General features: G+C 41.9%; 1 protein-coding gene across 1 annotated transcript in view; it reads right to left on the reverse strand.

Annotated features, from left to right (window-relative positions):
* ptprt (protein tyrosine phosphatase receptor type T) overlaps window positions 1-23,368 on the reverse strand; it is a 247,061-nt gene that overhangs the window by 71,231 nt on the left and 152,462 nt on the right. The window contains exons 17-19 of the mRNA XM_061070022.1: window positions 21,963-22,098; window positions 14,941-14,973; window positions 7,210-7,239 (exon numbers count right to left, since the gene is read on the reverse strand). Coding sequence (XP_060926005.1) covers window positions 7,210-7,239; window positions 14,941-14,973; window positions 21,963-22,098 — 199 coding nt within the window. The remainder of the gene's footprint in view (window positions 1-7,209; window positions 7,240-14,940; window positions 14,974-21,962; window positions 22,099-23,368) is intronic.

The raw sequence follows: 23,368 nt of genomic DNA on the forward strand, positions 1-23,368 counted from the left end.
TGTGTGTATGTGTGTGTGTGTTGGCTGTAATGCAGGCATGTGTGTGTGTGCGTGCAGCAAACACTTGATCTCGGCTGTGTGTGTGTTTGTGTTGTATCTGGCTGTCGGCGCCCGCTGAGTGGGCGTGTTTCTCGGTGACCTATCACGAAGCCGCCTCGATACGCCCGCTTCGCACGTGTCTCCGACAAACTGCAGCTTCCTGCCCAGTGGCTCCAACAGAGAGAAAGTAGATGAGCACAGAACGAGTTTCCTCCACAGCGTTCATCTGCGTTTACTCCACGTGTCTGAGATCTTTGAGGAACGACTCAGAGGATGAGTCACTACACGGAGAAACCGAGAGTCTGAGTGAGAAGAAGAACATTTCTACAAGTGACACTGATCCCAGGAAGTCGTCTGGTTGAACGTGATATCTGACTTCCTGGTTCTGTGAGTCTTGAGAGAAGGTTCTCAGTTCTTTGAGAGGACCTTTGAACACAGAAGAACTGAACTGAGCAGTTTATAAATAGCTCTTAAGGCTTCTACACATTCAAATATACGTTCTCTGCCTCCACAGGACCAAGAGTAACTAGGATCACAGCTGTAGGAGTCGACTCTTGAGAGGTTATATGTTCACTTCCATCTTATTCAAGATTTCACTTTCTTAAGCAATGCAAGACTGAACATCCCTCTAGTATATATATATATGACCTATAGTCATAAAGAAATGTGGTAATTGTTGTAAAAAACTAAAATAATCAGACTTAAACATACATTAGGAGTTCAGGCTCTAAAAGGTTGAATGAGATCAGAGTGGATCAGCAAAGTCAAACACACAACCATCTCTCCGACCGGCACACAATCAGTTTCTTCCTTCACTACATGAAAACAAACACAACTTACTGCATCACTGCCAAATGTTGCCATTGGATTTTGTGCATTCATGCCTGTGTGATTGTGTGTGTTAATGTTGTGTGTGATTCGTCTCTGTTTGCTTTTCAAATGTGCAACATGTATTTCCAGATTCCTCTCATACCTATACAGTCCACACAGAACTACTTTTAATCCAGCAGGTGTTTGTGAAGATATTAAAACAGCATGAAACCAGGATTATTGTAAATGAGTGTGTGTGTGTGTGTGTGTGTGTGTGTGTGTGTGTGTGTGTGTGTGTGTGTGTGTTTGTGTGTGTGTGGGCACATGCGAGTGTGTGTTACTGCTGCTGCTGCTCTGTGCTAATAACAGTCTTCTATGCTTCTGTTTGGATTAGAAACCAGAGCAAGAAGGATTCTAGACTTTTCTAAAAATCTGGAGTAAAAAATATATAAATATTAATGTAATTTTAATAATAAAAGTCGATTCCACCTCCTCGTTTACTGATAGAGAGGATATTGGTCATTGATGTACAGATTTAATATTTGAGAGATCACATTTTTAACTGGTGTCCAGGTTTGGTCACGATAAGCAGCCAAGCTTTTTCAAACTAGGGATTAACATGACACGATTTTCAAGTTCTTTTTAATGTAAGAATGTATAAATAATTGAATAATTAAATTGAGTATTTAACCACTTCAGCCAACAGACGTAGAAGTGGACGATCAGAGAGATTACGAAAGCAGAGTTGGCGCAAAAGGTGGAAAGATTCAAAAAGAGACAGAAAGAAAACGGAGGAGATAAAAACAACAACCAGTGGAACTCGAGTGAGAGTGAAGTGAAGATGTTAGAGAGAAAGAGAGAGAGAGAGAGAGAGAGAGAGAGAGAGAGAGAGAGAGAGAGAGAGAGAGAGAGAGAGAGAGAGAGAGGGATAAGGAGGAATGGCTGAGCGCAATTTCTGCCATAGTCATTTCTTTCCATCAACCTCGCTGCGCAGCAATTTAAAGGAGCCTGGAAAGCTCTCGTGTGATTGGAGCTCAGAAGTGGCCTTTTCCTGGCTACCTGGCTGCACATCCACAGGAAGTGGGCAGCCGGCAAGGAGGAGGAGGAGGAGGAGGAGAAGAAGAGCAAGCAAAGTGGGAAAAGATGAAGAGACGGAGGACGGAGAGAGAATGGAGGACAAGAGGAGTAGGGCGAGGGGAGAGGACTGGAGGGAAGGAGGATGGAGGAGGCAACAAAGGAAACAGAAAAACACTGGTGACTTGCAAAAGAAGTGAAAGAGCTTCTCCTTCTCATCCCCTCTTCCTCTTCTTCTTCTTCTTCTTCTTCTTCACCTCCGCCCGGAACACATTCATCCTCTTAATGGACTCGTTTAAATGACACTCCTGGCATATTGTGAGTGACAATGAGCAGGACGTACTCCTCCTCTAATGAATGTCACGGCGGCAGTTCATTAAAGCGCTGAGGTTACCCCCCCCACCCCCCCCCCCCCGGCCGCCGACCACCGGGAGAATCATGGAGTACTTCCTGCCCCCCCGGCGACCTTAATTGCAGGTAGCTTGCTCGTCTGGATTAACGAGCGTGGGTACGTTGGGTTTATTTTGTGTGTGTGACGAGTTTAAGAGAAGGATGAATGAGAAGAGGTGGAGTCAGTCAGAGGGGGCGGAGCTTGGGTGGAGTGGAGCTAAAATAACGGCCTTTTAATTGTTGCTCATTTTGATGCATTAAGTGTCAGGAGCAGATGAGAAGTTCATCTCACAAAGAGCTGGATATGCATTCGCTAAATTACCCGAAGTTCCTCATTCAGAGTTTCCAGGAAAGTAAAGATTCAGTTTCCTTTAATCAATATGTCTGTAAATATAAAGTGATATCACGATTCGCTTTGTTAATAATGAGTTACATGAGATTTAATGCAATTGTCTTGGAACAGAAGGTTCAGAATGTTGCACAGACAGAATCAATCGGGAGTTAAATGCTAAGGGAACTTTTTTGCTTCCCACCAGTTTTCACTCTGCCAACGAGGTTGTGTTTTCTTTGCTGTTTGGTTTATTTGACTGATTCTTTAAAACTGCTGAACCCACGTCCATGGGATCATGTGGAGAGGTGGAGTTTGACACAAGTTTGGAGCAGATCCAGATAAATTTGTCTTTCGCTTTCTTCAACATGGCGAGACAGAACGTTCCTCTCGGCAATGAACCTTCTCTCCAAGTCCAGATATTAAGTTATCCTGATAAAGCTAAACGATGAGAACCAGCCCTTCACAATAAGATGGAAGTTTTAATTTGTTAAACGTACTGTCGTTTATCTTTAGTGACCTACATTTGTTCCATTAATTATCATACAAATACATCTGTGTGTATATAGTGTAGCAACACAACATTCCATGAAGTCAGGAGCAGATGAGAGGTTCATCTCACAAAGAGCTGGATATGCATTCGCTAAATTACCCGAAGTTCCTCATTCAGAGTTTCCAGGAAAGTAAAGATTCAGTTTCCTTTAATCAATATGTCTATAAATATATAGTGATATCACGATTCGCTTTGTTAATTAATTAAGTCCAGAAAAAGCTAAAGGATATAAACAAGCCCTTCACAATAAGATGGAAGAACTCATTTGTTAAACGTGCTGTCGCTGTTATCAGCATTTGAAGACCAAGGAAGGACAGGACATATCCAAATTGTCAAAGTAGTCAGGAGTTCTTAGTTAGTGACCTACATTTGTTCCATTAATTCTCATACAAATACATATGTGTGTAGATAGTGAAGCAACACAACATTCCATGAAGTCAACAACCACCGTTCGGTTACCGCTGCTTCCTTTTCCTTGAAGGTCCTCGAGGCGTCCAATCAAACGAGAGGAACGACACTCGTTTCACTTGTGGAGGGATCGACTAAACTCCCGCGCTCCGGAGAGAAAGGCCTCAGCCGGTGGGCTGTCAGGTAGAGACCCCCCCCCTCAGACGGGCCGTCCGTCACCGTGGTGATGACAGCCGTCGCTCCGGAGGAGGCTGCAGGCGGAGCCACAACAAACTTTCATCTGCCTATCACAGGATTCAGAGGCAGGCCCGGTGAGGGAGAGAGGAGATATACAGAGGGAGGTGAAGAGAGAGAGTGAGGGAGAGAGAGAGAGAGAGAGAGAGAGAGAGAGAGAGAGAGAGAGAGAGAGAGAGAGAGAGAGAGAGAGAGAGAGAGAGAGAGAGAGAGAGAGAGAAATCCCTCTCTCATCTAACAGTAAACATCCTGGGGCAAAAGCTGTGTGTGTGTGTGTGTGTGTGTGTGTGAGTGTGTGTTACTGCTGCTGCTGCTCTGTGCTAATAACAGTCTTCTATGCTTCTGTTTGGATTAGAAACCAGAGCAAGAAGGATTCTAGACTTTTCACAAAATCTGGAGTAAAAAATATATAAATATTAATGTAATGTTAATAATAAAAGTCGATTCCACCTCCTCGTTTACTGATAGAGAGGATATTGGTCATTGAAGTACAGAGAGATCACATTTTTAACTGGTGTCCAGGTTTGGTCACGATAAGCAGCCAAGCTTTTTCAAACTAGGGATTAACATGACACGATTTTCAAGTTCTTTTTAGAGTAAAAATATATAAATAAATCAAACTGGTGGCCCTGTTTTCCCTGTTCAATGCACCACACGGTAATTTAAGGATGAAATATAATATATAAGACCGTGTGAGTGGGTAACAAGCCGTAGCATTGACCAGGAGGAGCGATGGCCGTCGCGTTCATATCTGATTTCTGTTTGAATTGAACATTGAAGCGAGTGTGGAACATAACAAAATGTCTTCCATCCTTCTAATTGTGTCAATCTCTCCGTTTGTGGAAGTGATTTCTGACCAAACAGCCTCTGGGTAGATGTTTTAAGAAGAAGAAGAAGAAGAAGACAGAGAAGAAGAAGAAGAAGAAGAAGAAGAAGAAGAAGAAGAAGAAGAAGAAGAAGAAGAAGAAGAAGAAGAAGAAGAAGAAGAAGAAGAAGAAGAAGAAGAAGAAGAAGAAGAAGAAGAAGAAGAAGAAGAAGTCTTGGCGTGTGATGACTGTTCCGCTCAGTTTGAACTCTGCTGCCGATTTAGAAGAAATTTCCAGAAGCTTTGAAGACGGTTTGAGATTCAGGAGTTTTCAGAAAGTCTCTGAAGGGATTTGCAGGTGAGCTTGAGGCAAGAGAGCGAATGTGTTTACGCAGTTTTGTTGGTTTACGTGTATCCTGCTGTGTGTGTGTGTGTGTGTGTGTGTGTGTGTGTGTGTGTGTGTGTGTGTGTGTGTGTGTGTGTGTGTGTGTGTGTGTGTGTGTGTCTAGCTAGCGCGGCTCCTCTGGGTTTAACAGCAGAAAATGGCCACTTGGTTGAAGCAGTTACGGTGATTTACATCGACCTTTCGGGACGAGACACTTTAAGAGAGGGAACCTGCAAATAATGGAAATTCATTACGGCTGAAATTTCCTCTTCACCACCAAAGTAATGTGGCAGTTAAATATAATGAAAAATAACACGTCATCGTGCAGAGAGCGTCCTGCAAACCGAAGAAGAAGGTTTTTTACAAAAACAGCTTTTCTGGTAGAACCGCTCTTTCTTAACAACACGTGTGATGAAAGTTTGTGATACAAGACACTGGTCCGGATCCCAACTTGGAGTTTCCATCTCAGCACTGGTTGTCTAGTTGGTCCCATTTTGATCAAGGCTCCTTTCAATGCAGTTTAACATTGCATCCTTTCATTTGGAAGCAACAAAGGATCCAACTGGTTTGAGCCTTCGAGAACAAACCCAATCCCAGGATTAACTGGGCGCCATTGACGATGCTGGTGAGCTAGCTTAGCTTAGCAGGCTAGCACAGTCGTCTGAATCACGACGTAACAATGTTCTCACCGCAAGTCTGAACGTTTGCTCCCTGCGAGGTTGTTAAGCTTCTACACCAAAGTGTAAAGTCCCTGTAAATAATCTACAATGAAGAATTGAATGCACATTTCTTTTGCCTTTATCCTGTTAAGCAGCACCGGCTCACGGGCGGGCCGGTGCTGCCGATAAGCCTCAAACATTGTTATTTTCAGAACTGCCTCGTACCGCTAGGTACTGATGCAACATATCGTTAGAAAGCTAAGATTCTTCCGATTCAACAAATGTAAACCACTTTAAGATCCGATCACCACAGCCGGTACAATTAACGTCTCAGTCAAGTCACTAACACAAAAAAAACAATCACAAAGTCGACGTCACTCACCTAAGAAGCATCATATTAATCCACAGATCGATAACATTCCAATGAAAACAGTCTTGGTACAAAGGTCCAGACGATCCAATCCAGTAACATAATCAGTCCAAAACACACTATTACATCAAAGAATAGCCACAGTCAGCTGTTGCGTAATCTCAGCGCAGCCAGCATCAAGATGTAAACAACATGAAAGATGTTTATTTGTATACATTTTAAACCATATGACCGGTTTTGCCTCCTTTATATAAAAGTATGATTTTGAGTGTAAAAGTAGCCTTTTTAGCCTAGTTGGTTACCATAGTTCCAAATGGCCTTTGTGGAAAACGCCTAGACATGCCCTTAGGAAAAAATCTGTGAAATATTAATTTTATGTGGTATTGTTATCAAATTTGAACCACGGCTAGTCAAGGCTTCATGCTCGGGTCCCAGTGTGTTTTCCAGCTCATAAGTCCCAGCTAGAGTCATCTGCAGGCATCTGTTTAACAAAAAATATTCAGGCGGAAATAAAATCCTTCTACTTCACTGTGTTCCAACTGCTATTACTCAATGTCAGTAGCACTTAGACTGATTCTGACTGTTGGGGGGCAAAGTTCAGAATGTTACCTTTCAAAGAGACCAAGCTCATGCATGTACTCCAAATGGTTCAAGAACAGCTTTCAATTTACTTTCGGTACTCCTCAGACAGGCGTTTTAGGCGAATCTCACCCGCTGCTTAAGAGGCTACACAAATGTCTATTATCCTGTTTCCTCACAACACACCAGCGTGAGTTGATCCACACCTCTGGTTTCCATCGGCAAGCAAAGTCTGAATTCCATATTCTTTAGAGATGATTTGCTGCCATCTGCCAGATGACACCTTGTGCCTGACGGCTGCTTTGCGGCTTCTTAGCATCAAGTCAAAGTTTCTGATCCTCGGGACTTTTCCATCATGCAGAGTAAATCTCCCGCTGGCTGCTCGACTCCAGCAGGTGAAATGTGGATTCAGATTTCGGGCATTTGGGGGTTTTCCGTCAAATTGAGTTCATGCTCTGATTCAGCGTGGGGTTAAATACAGTAGGATACAACAATACAAGACAACATTTGAACAGAGGTAGTCATATATACGGAAGTGAGAAAGGAGTTAGTCCCGATGTGAAATCTCTACTTACAGGTAATAAGAGTAGGAATAAGCATGTCTTCTGAAGCATGGTGAGGTGAGGCCGATGATGACAACAGAGCAAAACCCAGAAGAAGGACAAACACATTGGATTAGTTCATCATTAGAATGGGAGAAAAAATATATTTTGGACTTGTTGGTAATTTTAGTTACCACCTCATCTTTCTGTACAGTTTTGTTAAAATGCGTCCTCTTGTGAAAACTTTTACCGTCTATCAACTTTACATTTGTTCCCTGAAGTTTTTACAGAAGCTGAGTTGGTTCCTGACAATTCTACATTTTGATAAAAGCTTCAATTTCCTTTGCTGGCCACCGGGTTTAAAATTCATGTCTTTATTTACAAGAAGAGGCAATAAAAGCATTCTACGGACGATATTTAGTGGTGAATCAGCTGCCGAAGTGGTCGACCCGAGAGATTAGAAGCTAAAAGCCACTTCATGCTGTGAAGAGTGATCACTTCTCTCACTCAAAGTATTAAGAACTCTGCACATCTGATGCCTCCATCACCAGGAGGCTGGTGGAACAGACACGTGTGGGATGAAGAATGAGAGAAAAACAGTCAAAGGTAGAAGATGATGGAGGAACAAATGGAAGCAGGGAAGGGGTTCCTTAGTGATGAGTGTGTGTTGTTGTGTCCAGGATTAAAAGACTTGTTCGAAGAAAAAGCAACACGCAAAGAGGGTCAACAAAAAGACACAAAATCAAGTGATGCAGACGGAGAAACAATAAATAATATACTGAATTAAGATGGAGTGTTTTTATGTCCTTTGCTTTAAAATACAGCCACAAGAATTTCACTTGACCAATAACTCATCTATCCAAATGTGTGTGTCTGTGTGTGTGTGTGTGTGTGTGTGGTTGTGTGTGTAACTGGACTCCCTGTGGTATCCCTCTAATGGTTTGCTGGCACCTTTCCCCCCCCCTGGCACAGACCCTTCATTTGGTGAGAGGCCAGAGATTGAGATCTCATAGTTGCTCAGGACACAAACACAAACAAAGACACACTACAACGCGCAGTCGGTTACACACCTAACTCTCTCTGCATTTCAAAAAGCCTTCACACACCCACACAAACACACACACACACACCACAATACACATCATAATCTATGAATCTATCTATCCATCTATCCATTTGAACAACTACTTAATTCACTTCTATTTACTTTACACACCTAATTTTCACAGTTTCAAAAACCTCTCTCACACACAGACAGACACACACACACACACACACACACACACACACACAGACAGACACACACTCACACCCTCCATCACAACCATAACCCTGCTCTGCTGACATTGTCCTTATGATATTAATAAAGTGCAGCGCGCTGAGAGCTCGGCTGTAAAAGCCACAGCTGTTAAAACTGGTCATAAATATTAATATGGCGAAGAAAAAACTCGGCGCCGGGATGTGCACAGCGCTGGTTGTGTGTGTGTGTGTGTGTGTGTGTGGTTGTGTGTGTGTGCGGTTGTGATGTATTTGTACATGTGTGTTTGTCTGTTTAACAGCATGTGTCAGTCTTGTAAACGAAGAGTAAATGAAGAGTGACTTATTTGTCCTGCAGGAAATGAAGGTGTGGATTGTGTTCATAACTGGACTCTGCACTTTTCAGATCTATCTATCTATCTATCTATCTATCTATTTATCTCTCTCTCTCTATCTATCTATCTATCTATCTATCTGTCTGTCTGTCTGTCTGTCTGTCTGTCTGTCTGTCTGTCTGTCTGTCTGTCTGTCTGTCTGTCTGTCTGTCTGTCTGTCTGTCTGTCTGTCTGTCTGTCTGTCTGTCTGTCTGTCTGTCTGTCTGTCTGTCTGTCTGTCTGTCTGTCTGTCTGTCTGTCTGTCTGTCTGTCTGTCTGTCTGTCTGTCTGTCTGTCTGTCTGTCTGTCTGTCTGTCTGTCTGTCTGTCTGTCTGTCTGTCAGTCAATCTATCTATCTATCTATCTATCTATCTATCTATCTATCTATCTATCTATCTATCTATCTATCTATCTATCTATCTATCTATCTATCTATCTATCTATCTATCATCTATCTATCTATCTATCTATTTATTTATCTCTCTCTCTCTTTCTCTCTCTATCCATCTATCCATCTATCCATCTCTCCATCTATCCATCTCTCTATCTATCTCTCTATCTCTCTCTCTATCTATCTATCTATCTATCTATCTATCTATCTATCTATCTATCTATCTATCTATCTATCTATCTATCTATCTATCTATCTATCTATCTATCTATCTATCTATCTATCTATCTATCTATCTATCTATCTATCTATCTATCTATCTATCTATCTATCTATCTATCTATCTATCTATCTATCTATCTATCTATCTATCTATCTATCTATCTATCTATCTATCTGTCTATCTATACATCTATCTATCTATCCATCCATCTCTCTCTCTCTCTCTCTCTCTCTCTCTCTCTCTCTCTCTGTAGCCACGGTGACTGTTGTATATTCTTGGTTAAGGTTATTTGTCACCGGTTTATGCTCCATACAAACAGGACCATAAAAAAATAATGGAAAGCACTATATTCATATAACAGCTGGATGTGACTCTACACATAAACACACATCTGCTCTCTCTCCCTCACAGACACACACACACACACACACACACACACACACACACACACACACACACACACACACACACACTGTACTGGAGCTTGTCTTGGCTGTGTGTGAATGGTTCCTGCTGCAAACACACACACAGTGTGACGGCTGCAGTTCATCACAGGCTCATATGAATACTATCAGCTGGAGAAACACACACAAACATTTCAGCGTGGACGTGATGAAGCACTTATCACAGGTCACTCCGTGTCTCTCTCACACACACACACACACACACACACACACACACACACACACACACAGACACACACACACACACACACTGACACACACACACACCTGACCTGAACCTTCACCTCAACCAGGACCAAGCGCTGGTTCCCATCACGACAACTGGTCCCAACGAGGTCAGTGTTTATCCCAGTAAAGGTCCCACATACACACTGTGTGTTTCAACAACACAATGGCTGTAGTTTATCACACTTATATAAATATATATATATATATATATGAGTAGTGTGTGATGATGGAATACTTTCCCTACGGGCGGAACCGGGTGAAAAATGTCTCACCTACTGCATGAACACACACAAACAAACACACACTTTCCTCTCTCTCTCACTTGCCCACAATCTGTCTTCTGCACGTCGACTCACACACACACACACACACACACACGCTGGCATGTTCTGTGTATACAAGCACACATGTGTACAAACACACAGCAGCATGTGCATGTGGCCCTTTACTGACATGTGCATTCTGTCACTGTGGCTTATTAGCACCTCATTACAGCCTGTGTGCGCTAACACACACACGCTAACACACAGACACACACTAACACAGCAGCCTGGGAACCTTCTCCTCCGCCTGTGAACACTGTCAACGTGTCCTTTATCAAACCAAAGTGAATCTGTGCACGTGTGTGAAGGTAGAACTGGTCAGTGGAGGACTTTCATTAATAAGTGTTGTAATTGAAGAGGGATCAAAATAAATGAATCGTCAATAGAGTGACAGGTTTTCCTCTCTATTCATTATCTGGTTAATTAGTGCGGTTACCACATGGACGTCAACACGCCATATGCATATTGACACCGTGGAACACACTCACAAATTAATGAAGAAGAAAATTAGTCGTGAGTCTATAGATAACTGTTTGGTTTTTTTTCCCGAAGCAGCGAGAACATTTCTCGTCGAGCAGAGTTTAATTAAATCTCCGTCGGGTGAGAAAGGTCAACGACTGACCTACAACAACAGACTCACACAACAAACTAAGTTCACACAATTCAAAGACCAATCAATTGTGTGTTTCTTGCTCGAAGATGCGTGGAGTTGAAATGTGAAAAAATAAGAGACGCTAAAAATATATTCACGTTTCCGTTATCTCGTGTTTCAAAGGGATAAACAAACATTTGAACCTCTGAGTCTCGTGAGATAAACGTGTCACTAACATGTTTTATACATTTATAAGTATGCAACATGACAATTGATACAAAATTCAAAAGATGAAGACGTTGTTATCATATGCTTTTATCGCATGTATATTATTAACTTGATATCAGTAATGGTTCTTTTAAATTAAACTATGATTACTTTAAATACCAGGATATTGAAACACCCCAAGTAGAATCGGACAATTTGTATTCAACTGTTATTTAATTACGATTTTGTGCTTAATATTGACCCATGAATCCCCCAAAATATACAAAAACCTCTGTTGTATCTGCTTATAAACGTATTGTTGTTTTATAAAGTGGAAACATTGTTCATATTTCAGAGAAGGTTTTTTACCTTCAGTTTTAGCTCCACAACATTGTGTGGTAGATATTTGTGTACATGCTGCCTCACAGTCCGACAGCTTGTGTTACTTTCATTAATAGTCGTCAGTTTCCGTCTGTGTGTCGCTGAGTTTCCTTCAGTTATTAGATCGGAGACTTAAAATGTTCACTATCATCGTGATGTTTACAATATGAAGACGGGGACAGAAAGGAAAACAAGAACCATGATTGTAAATATGACAGTTTGTTCTTTAGATCGTTTCTGTATTCAAGTTGACATGAGTGACATGTGAATCTGTAAATCTGTGTGTGTCTGGGTGTGTGTTTGTGTGTGTGTGTGTGTATTTTTGTCCGGGTATAAGTGGTCAACCAGCAGCCATTATACCAGTGCAGAGAGTGGACCATCAAGCATTTATCTCAGCGAGCAGCAGAGTCCATTATTCAAGCATGTGTCACATCTGCAGAACGGGGGTCAAGTCCAGCTGTGTGTGTGTGTGTGTGTGTGTGTGTGTGTGTGTGTGTGTCTGTGTGTGCGAGACTGCCAAATTATCTGTAAATAAGTAAGTTTAGCATCTGTCAGCATGGAAGCACTCAGCTCCCTCTAATGTGTTTCTGTGCAGCATAGATCCCAATTTGGAGACTGAAAGTCTCAGTTGACTGCAAACACACACAAACACACACAAACACACACAAACACACACACACACACCTACAGACACACACAAACACTTAAGACCACTTGGCCTGGTGAGAGGCGGCCACATTCAGCCTCTCCCTGGTCTGACATCAGTGACTAATCACCTGGATGCGTTTGTCACAGACGGAGCCGGAGACGCTTCGGTTTATTGTCTGGAAAGAGAACGAGTCCCTTCGCTGTCGCAGCCGGAAACTTCACAATCAATTCCTGGACTCGACTTGGTCCGGGGAGTTCATGAAAACTTCAGGTCAAGGTTTTCTTACAGTCGACTAATGAATCAACGAAGAATGTAGGTCGGGAAAAGACTCAAGCTGAGTTAACGGCTTCGGAGGAAGCAATTAACTCTCATCTCATTAATGGAGTTTGAGATGATGTTTGTAACCGTCGACTTTTCACTTGACAGAATGAGTTTTGGGGAAAAATGGGATTTGTTTGGGAAGGGATGTTTAAAACGTTGCCATGGAAACAGCATATTCTGATTAGCTTAACCTGAGATATGTGGAATATTCTGACCTCAGTATGTTGACGTGAATCCGTCTCAATCACATGAAGCTCTTATCGACATCAACAAACAACTACAACCCGATCAGGTGAACATCAAGTAACGTCTGAAATGAATTATGTAATATTTAAATAATGTCTTATTCAGAATAAGGTCAATAGTCAGAGAATTGGTGACCATGGTAACGAAGTCAAAGACCAACACACCCTTTTATCACACAAAACTCGAGAATTATTATCACTCTTAATCGAAATCTTTGTAAATTCTTGACTTAATGTCATATTTTACAATTTCTATATCCTCCTTTGACGCTGTGACACAATCACAACTAAATTCCTCTCTGTAAAAATGCACATATTTCAATGAAGTGAACAAGAACATGTTTTAATTACCTCGTGTTCCTGTTACACTTCAGAAAGTTCGGCTCACGTCTAATTTCCTAATCGAGGCCTCTGGATAAACAAGCGTTGGATTACAGAGGTGTGAGAAGCTTTCTGAAGACTCCGGGCTTTTATTAAAATAATAACACAACACCAGAGCCGCAGCGAGCGTGACGGGCGCCGAGCGGATTGTGTTCGAGCCCAGAACAGCGTGGGTGGAGGTATTTGTGAAGCTTCACATTTCCTTTGGTGAGACATTACCACGTAACTCCTTCTTAATCACCCACCTTGGTTTTTATATTTGCCGAAGCCAAACACGTCATTTCTATAACCTCCAAAGTTCCACTCATTATTTAACCTTTATTCTAACACCAGATCATCACTTCTTCAAAATAAATCCTGCGTGACTCGTTGCTTTTAGAGGCGAGAGATATGGAATCAAATCGTGGCGACTTGGGCCACAGCAGCAGAATCTTCAAGACAGTTCATATTTCATCTCCTTGAGTGACATGCACATACGAATCCACAGATTACAAACTGGAATCACTGACAAAGCATCAGAACGTGATGGATAGAAACATCTTTCCCCGTCATAATGAAGAGGGGATGAATTCATGATACTCGTTTCAAACGTGCACATTTTCCACATGAGATAAAGAACAAAAACCACCGATCACAGAGGATGTGCGATAATGAGGGAAATGCACAGATGAGCAAATACAATATAGAGGTTTTTTTTACCAAAAACATCTTATATTACCGAACTGATTCTGACCTCAAGCATCTGATTTACACCGGAATGTTTTTGTGAAAGTTTTACTGACAGAATAAAAATCAAAGAAGTGGATTTTGAAAAGGAAAGAAAAGCTTAAATGTACTTTTTAAATGACCATTTATGTCCATGTGCCTGCAGAGATTCAAATTTCAACCTCTTAAAGTTATTCGGGACGCCACACGTCCTTTTTTCTTTCTGTGAGAGTTGCTCACCACGACACTTCCTGTGGTGCTTTTCAAACAATTTGAGGATTTGGTAACTACAGCAATTACTAAATAACATGTGTCCGCTCAGCCTCAGCACTTCTCACTGTTACATGAAGAAACTGTGCTCAAGCGAAAACTAAGTTTTTATATAAGAATTCGTTTTTTGTTTCTTGTTTCTTCACATAAATCTTCAAATTTCCTCAAATGACAGTAATTGCTGTTTGAATAATTTATTAAATTACTGGCTCTACTGAATGTTTGTTGATAAAAACGATATTGGGGAGTAAAATTAGTATTTCCGATAAGGTCAAATCCGACAATATTTATGTCAAAAAATAAATTTGGCAATGATTCCTAAGATGTCATTAGCAAACCTTTAAAGTTAATGAATGTAACTGAGGCTTTATCTTTACAGTTAAACCATAAACGTATTATAAATATACAGAAAACACAGAAATGACCAAATATATAGAACTTGAATAAAGAAAATAAACATAAATACTCATCTTTTCTACATTGTCAATTCTGTAAAATTTAAGTTTTCATATCAGCAAACAAACCCTGATACGATACGTCTGAGAAAGGCTCAAATATAATGTTGCAGTGAATATTAATTTAATACGTTGGACTATTTCTTTGGAATTTAACTCTTAAACACGACTTTTGTCTTTTTCGGGCGTAGCTGAGGTCATAAGATGCATTTGGAAAAAAAACGGGTCCAAGCCCGAAAGCGGCGGGATGGGAGGGATGGCGTGGATGAGTTGATGTCTAGAAGTAAACATACAATACCCCACGCTCAGAGTTCTCCACGTGTGAATCTCTCTATCGGAGCAAGGGCAAGGCAGGGCGGGACAGGAAGGGGCGGAGCCAGAGACAGGAAGCAGGGAGATATAGAGAGAGACATAAAAAGGGGGTGAGACTCGAGTCAGAGAGGTCGTTCGGGTCGAACAGGAAACGCAGGAAACATCGGCTAAAGAGCAGCGAGGACATGACATCGTGCAGAGGAAGTGAATCTGAATCCGTCACTAGACAGAAAGTAGAATTATTTATTTAAAAAATACAAAGTTAATAGTCTCTAGTCAATAGATCTTTCTTAAATCTAAGTGACACATTTCGCTTTTTGACGATTTACTGGCAGAGACAAACTGTGAATATTAATGTTTTGTCTTTCTGACCAACGGGAGTGAAGCTTTTATTTCCTGGTTGGGATGATTTGAAGGAGCGTGACTGGATGTTTGAAGGACAGAAACAATATCGGATGTATTGATGTGCAGATGGAAAAGAATGAGCATGTCAATCTTTGTTAAAGCAAGAAAACAAAAACAAAAAACTTTAATCTTAAGGATTTTGAATTCTGGTAATTCTGGGGAAGAAATATAAAACCTAGAGAGAAATTCATGTCGGGTAATGTTGGTGAATTGTCCTGAATCATAAGTGATTTTTATTAAAGACACGACACAAGTGAAATATTGTGATCTGTGCAAAGAGCGTTTGCAACAATCTCTGTCCACTGACTTGTTTGTGTGTGTGTAACAAACACACACACACACAAACACACACACACACACACACAGATGGTGATATGGCACCAACGTCGATGACATATTTTATATCCAGTCTCATGTGGCACATGCACACAAGCTAACAAGTGAACAATCACCGCTTAGCAGAGAGATACACATTTACACACAATGCATATTGACACACATTGTGCACTTTCACACTTTGCACACACACACACACACGCACACAAACACAACACACACTAGACTTTCCCCTAAATAAACTCCACAGCTATGAGAAGATGAGAAACTTCAGATCTGCAGCTCTGTGTGTATTTAAATTCCTCTTTGTGTGTTTTTCTGTTTGCGTATGAACAGATCGTTGTTGTGTTGTTTGAATGTCAAACTCTTTTCATCACAGCGAAACCGAAAGAACTAAAAATACAAATATCTCAGTAAATTTCAAGTCATTTCATGATTAAATAATGAACTGTTATTAGCCTCTAATGGACGAATTAGATTCTCCTGGAGACAAATTGACCTTCATCCTCACTTCTTGTTGATAATTTCCTTTTTTGTCTCTTTCCTTTAACTCTTTACGTTATTTAGTCAAAGTCACCTGATCCAATATCAGTCCCAGTTATGAGGCTGATACCGATTCTTGAGTTCTAGTATCTCAAACAAGCAGAGAGGCTGCAATTTTTAAATAAATACAAATAAATCCCTGTGAGCAGCTGAACTGAATCGACAATTCTTTTAAATGGGAGTAAATATAAATAGCTATTGTTGCCCATGCTCATTGAGAATAACCAGCGATCACTTAAGAGACTAATCCAGCTTTATTCACGACCTTTTAAATGCAGCCGGACCCCTGGTGAGGAGATATTAATAATTCAGATGTATTCCTCTGCCTGAACACCAGAATACAACTGGTTAATGTGGAAAGGGCAGATTTGCTAAGACACAGAATTGCATTTTATTACAATTTTATCATCACCTGCCTATCTTCCGCTGTGTGCTCTTTTCTTTGACCTGATTATTTCATTCGTTTTTATTGAAAGTATTAAGAAGCCTGACCAGAAGACACAAGCCGTATAAAAAGCATCTGATGAATAACAATCACAAAGAGAGAAGACGTCTCCAGGGTCAGAACTTTAAAGAGAGAAAGCGCATGAAAGGAGAGAAACACATTCCTCCCTCCGTCACCTTTCCTCAATCACTCAGTCGGCTTCTCCGGCATCGCACAGAAAAATAGGAAGAAAAAAATGTTTTGGGAGCTTCAGAAATATTAATTATTCATCCGATCTCCTCTCAACCTTTTATGGAAAAGTGTATCTTCCGGTGCTGCTTCTCCGAGCCCCCGGGGGGGCACCTGGCTGCGGGAAACACCGAATCCCCATTAAGACTTCACTGGTGTCCGGCGCTGTTCACTTCTACATCATCAGCAAGGAAACAAAGTCCATTTGGAACACGTGTAACGCCGGCCTGAAAGATTAATACGACAGTTGTGCGTGCTCGCCTCCCAACAAAGTTTTGTCCCAGAATAATTCACGGGATCCGAGAGGCTTGTTAAACACTTTCGATTAAGAGGAAACACTTTTCCCCCCCCGAGCGCTCGGACAGAGGGATGAAAAATAGATGACCTGAGAAGACGCTCTATGATATTTCCAACCTGCCTCTGTCCCAGTCTGTCTGTCTGCACTGTTCATCAATTTGTTTTCAGTCTCCAGTCTCTGGCACCTGCAATAATACAACTTTTTACATTTTTCTATTAATCTCTACTCAAGGATGTGGCTCCATTTGACCTCTGCATGAGCTTTGACCTCGACTGATGACCTGGGTTAGCCTGGGTCAGCCTGGGTCAGCCTGGGTTCATGACAGTATCTGCACTGTATTCATCAATTGGTTTCCTGTCTCTAGTCTCTGGCACTTGCAATAATACAACTTTTTACATTTTTCTATTAATCTCTACTCAAGGATGTGGCTCCATTTGACCTCTGCATGAGCTTTGACCTCCGCTGATGACCTTGGTTAGCCTGGGTCAGCCTGGGTTCATGACAGTATCTGCACTGTATTCATCAATTGGTTTCCTGTCTCCAGTCTCTGGTACTTGCAATAATACAACTTTTTCCTTTTTCTATTACTCAAGGATGTGGCTCCATTTGACCTCTGCATGAGCTTTGACCTCGGCTGATGACCTAGGTTAGCCTGGGTTAGCCTGGGTCAGCCTGGGTCAGCCTGGGTCAGCCTGGGTCAGCCTGGGTTCATGACAGTATCTGCACTGTATTCATCAATTGGTTTCCTGTCTCAAGTCTCTGGCACCTGCAATAATACAACTTTTTACATTTTTCTATTAATCTCTACTCAAGGATGTAGCTCCATTTGACCTCTGCATGAGCTTTGACCTCGACTGATGACCTAGGTTAGCCTGGGTCAGCCTGGGTCAGCCTGGGTTCATGACAGTATCTGCACTGTATTCATCAATTGGTTTCCTGTCTCAAGTCTCTGGCACTTGCAATAATACAACTTTTTCCTTTTTCTATTACTCAAGGATGTGGCTCCATTTGACCTCTGCATGAGCTTTGACCTCCGCTGATGACCTTGGTTAGCCTGGGTCAGCCTGGGTTCATGACAGTATCTGCACTGTATTCATCAATTTGTTTTCAGTCTCTAGTCTCTGGCACCTGCTATAATACAACTTTTTACATTTTTCTATTAATCTCTACTCAAGGATGTGGCTCCATTTGACCTCTGCATGAGCTTTGACCTCGACTGATGACCTAGGTTAGCCTGGGTTAGCCTGGGTCAGCCTGGGTTCATGACAGTATCTGCACTGTATTCATCAATTGGTTTCCTGTCTCAAGTCTCTGGTACTTGCAATAATACAACTTTTTCCTTTTTCTATTACTCAAGGATGTGGCTCCATTTGACCTCTGCATGAGCTTTGACCTCCGCTGATGACCTTGGTTAGCCTGGGTCAGCCTGGGTCAGCCTGGGTCAGCCTGGGTTCATGACAGTATCTGCACTGTATTCATCAATTTGTTTTCAGTCTCTAGTCTCTGGCACCTGCAATAATACAACTTTTTACATTTTTCTATTAATCTCTACTCAAGGATGTGGCTCCATTTGACCTCTGCATGAGCTTTGACCTCGGCTGATGACCTTGGTTAGCCTGGGTTAGCCTGGGTCAGCCTGGGTTCATGACAGTATCTGCACTGTATTCATCAATTGGTTTCCTGTCTCAAGTCTCTGGTACTTGCAATAATACAACTTTTTCCTTTTTCTATTACTCAAGGATGTGGCTCCATTTGACCTCTGCATGAGCTTTGACCTCCGCTGATGACCTTGGTTAGCCTGGGTCAGCCTGGGTCAGCCTGGGTTCATGACAGTATCTGCACTGTATTCATCAATTGGTTTCCTGTCTCCAGTCTCTGGTACTTGCAATAATACAACTTTTTCCTTTTTCTATTACTAAAGGATGTGGCTCCATTTGACCTCTGCATGAGCTTTGACCTCGACTGATGACCTAGGTCAGCCTGGGTTAGCCTGGGTCAGCCTGGGTTCATGACAGTATCTGCACTGTATTCATCAATTGGTTTCCTGTCTCAAGTCTCTGGTACTTGCAATAATACAACTTTTTCCTTTTTCTATTACTCAAGGATGTGGCTCCATTTGACCTCTGCATGAGCTTTGACCTCCGCTGATGACCTTGGTTAGCCTGGGTCAGCCTGGGTCAGCCTGGGTCAGCCTGGGTTCATGACAGTATCTGCACTGTATTCATCAATTTGTTTTCAGTCTCTAGTCTCTGGCACCTGCAATAATACAACTTTTTACATTTTTCTATTAATCTCTACTCAAGGATGTGGCTCCATTTGACCTCTGCATGAGCTTTGACCTCGGCTGATGACCTTGGTTAGCCTGGGTTAGCCTGGGTCAGCCTGGGTTCATGACAGTATCTGCACTGTATTCATCAATTGGTTTCCTGTCTCAAGTCTCTGGTACTTGCAATAATACAACTTTTTCCTTTTTCTATTACTCAAGGATGTGGCTCCATTTGACCTCTGCATGAGCTTTGACCTCCGCTGATGACCTTGGTTAGCCTGGGTCAGCCTGGGTTCATGACAGTATCTGCACTGTATTCATCAATTGGTTTCCTGTCTCCAGTCTCTGGTACTTGCAATAATACAACTTTTTCCTTTTTCTATTACTAAAGGATGTGGCTCCATTTGACCTCTGCATGAGCTTTGACCTCGACTGATGACCTAGGTCAGCCTGGGTTAGCCTGGGTCAGCCTGGGTTCATGACAGTATCTGCACTGTATTCATCAATTGGTTTCCTGTCTCAAGTCTCTGGTACTTGCAATAATACAACTTTTTCCTTTTTCTATTACTCAAGGATGTGGCTCCATTTGACCTCTGCATGAGCTTTGACCTCCGCTGATGACCTAGGTTAGCCTGGGTCAGCCTGGGTCAGCCTGGGTTCTCTCCCTCTGTTCACTGTGCTGTTGCTCGCCCTCTAATTGGCCTTTTTATGTATATTAAGCCCTGTTAGCCTGGTTAGCATATGATTAGCATATCCACTTGACCCCCGGGTTAATAAGGGCTGCTTTGTTTTCATACTTTTTAAACGCTCATACATTTTTCTTCCTCTCTGCAGTTTTGTATCTGGCCTCTCTACTGTATCCCCCACTCCCCCCCCTCCTCTACCCATACCTTTCTCGTTAGTTCTGGTATTTTCCTCCTCCGGCTCCGATAGACTTTTATCCTCTAGATCTTTGGGCTTCTCCTGTATTAGCCTCTGATTTGCATTGACCCCCTGACCTCTGTGACCCCCCCCGGCCCCCCGGCCTCTCGTGCTCTCTGGAAAACAGACGTAATGTTTGCATTTGGACGAAGTCTCTTCCAGTTTCCTTCACTGTTCAACAGCCTGGTTCAGGCCGATGCAGTTGTCGATTCCCAGTCCGGTGCCCAAGCTGTGCACGTAGCACATGCACTGAATCCACTCGCCCGTAGGTGTTGTTCTTAAACTGAAGTCGGAGCTTTTCTATCTTGAGTTAGTTGAAAGGGATTTTCCGAGTTCACAAAGTGTGTGTGACCCACAGAGATGATCTGCTCCTGCTCAGACAGAATCAACTTCCCCTGCAGAAGACTGAGGGACTCGTCTCTTCTTCGCAGGAGGTTCAGAGTGTTGTGGACTCAGCAGAATGTCGGTGGTGATACAAGAGAGAGAAGTGCTGCTAATAGAAGAGCTTTGACTTATACTGAAAAGTGCTTTGAGTTGTAAAAAGCTCTAAACAGATACAGTCCGTTTACCTTTTCATCATTGATCTTCCCGGGTGTGAGCTCACCGGGATATTAAAGGAAACAGGAGGTGGCGCTGTGATTGACGATTAAAAAAACTACGCACAGAACTTTTGAAACATGACGCAACAATTTGTTTCTTTCCACTTCCTTGATAAACCTTCACCTTCAGACCAAGAGCTTAGATCATTTATCAATGGTGTGTAGTTGTCGGAGCGACATAAACTGCAGATTTTGTTTTTGTACCGTGTGCAAAGTGAAGTGTTTGTTTGAGTGTGTTTCGAGAAACTGAGTTGAATACCTTAATGTCAAAATAAATAAAAATGTGAGTCCTACAACAAAATGTATCAGCAACGTGTGAGTGGGGTGGTGAGAGATGAGAGGATGGATGGAGCGATGCAGAGAAATACAGTGAAGGAGAGAAAGGCAGGTGATGGTGGCAAGTGTGCATGTAAACAAAGGCACAGGAAGTGAATCTACTTTCTACTCATCTAATCTCTGGGAACCGCTACTATTATGATTATGATTCGTTCTGTCTTTAAGGGTTAGAGAGGATTAAGAACATCACCAGATTCAACACAGTATTCTCTTTGTTTTTGCCTTTAGAGATAAATTAAAGATTTTGGCCTTTTGGGGCAAAACAATCAACCGAGAGCTGGTAAAAGCTGATTTCAATTAAGAATTATTTATTTAAAAGTCAGTCTGTCCGTACATATTGATTCCTACCGGCATGAGGACACTTTGAACTAACGTGTCTACTCGCTCACATGACTTAAAGATGCTGAATCTAATATTTTATCATAAAACATTTTACAAATCCACACAATAACCATTACATTGCTGCTAGCCTCTGTCTCGTGCTGAAGCTGCTAATGTCAGGACAGAGGCTAGAAACTATCGTGTCTACAACTTGAGGGAATTACAGAGGAGATTATTTATATATAAGATTATTATTATTATTATTATTAGTATAGCTGTGAGTTGTCGCCCTCTCCCGATCGTCACCTACCTGCGTTTGAAGGTGAGCACGACTCCGAGCAGGATGATGATGAACATGAGGATCCCTGCGATCACGCCGGCCATTTTCACCGTGCTGTCCACCTGCTTCTCCGGCTCCATGGCGTCCGAGTCCTGAGTGGACGCACCTACACACACACAGACACACACACACATACAGGTGTACACATAGTCACGTTGGTAGGCAACAACTCACAAAGAGCAAAGTTACATACAATTGCAAATGAGCACAGAAACAATTGACAATCACACAAAAACAATCAAGGAGTCATGCGTGTATACACATATGCTGCACATATATACACACACACACAACACAATGGGAATGCTTTACCCTTGTTTGCCATCCATGAAAAACACACACTCTCTCACATACACACACACAAAAAGGTGAAGATAAACTCAACAATTCATCCATGTGCAGCCAAACACAAACTATACACGTCATGTAGTGATGTGCAGAGGAGGATGACACATTACTGGCATGCAAAAAAAACAACACAACAAACAAATTACTGGGATATACTGAGAAACATAGAGGAGGGGTTTGTTCAAAACTGTTATTTCAAGGGGCGGTAACAGAATTCAGGATTCAGTTTCTCGAAAAAGTACGACAGCGTAGATATTAAATATGGTTTCTCTTTTGAAAACACTTTTAAATGTGGATATTTCATTTTGGAACAAAAAAGTTTGGATTGTGTCAGTGTTGAGCCGATTTAAATCTTAGAAACTAAGAAATATTGCATTCTAAAGTGAGTAACACAAAATTACACAAAATGTAACGTATTCAGCCAAATGGAAACCATCGACATGTGTAAATATGTATAAATATACTGTATAGCATTTTTTCGAGAATCATCTTGAGGCCAAAAGCAATTAGCGCAAGAGAGAATAAAGAGATACAAAGAAAAGAAGGAGGAGGAGGACGGACGGGAGAGTGCCAACATTTTCAAAGCGACAACATTCTTGCAACGACTCCAGACTTGATTGCAGGTTACACACATTCAACACTGCCCAAGGACACACAAACTGAGGAAGTCACACGGAGACACATCAAGGTTTTAAACTCCACACATGCAGGTGACGTGTGAGTCACTTCTTCTCACAAGGATTAAAATACGCTGGAAAACAAATGAACGAACCGAGTGGATGGAAAACAAATGTCAGGGAAGGCGAATACAAGGCTGTGGTGGATTTTACAGAAATATATGTTGTTGTATGTGAGAGTTGTGGTGTCACTGTGTGGTTTGATGAAGAGGAGGAGCAGCCAGTGACTGAGGAGGGTCCTGCTTCTACTACCTCACTTACAGTTTGGTCTGAAACACTTCATTTTGCACAATGAGATGAACATGTATTGTAGTTTATTGGCTCACATAAGATTGAAGCTGGATTTTAAGG

This window comes from Limanda limanda, chromosome 4 (genome assembly GCF_963576545.1).
Source record: "Limanda limanda chromosome 4, fLimLim1.1, whole genome shotgun sequence".
NCBI classification, from domain to species: domain Eukaryota; kingdom Metazoa; phylum Chordata; class Actinopteri; order Pleuronectiformes; family Pleuronectidae; genus Limanda; species Limanda limanda.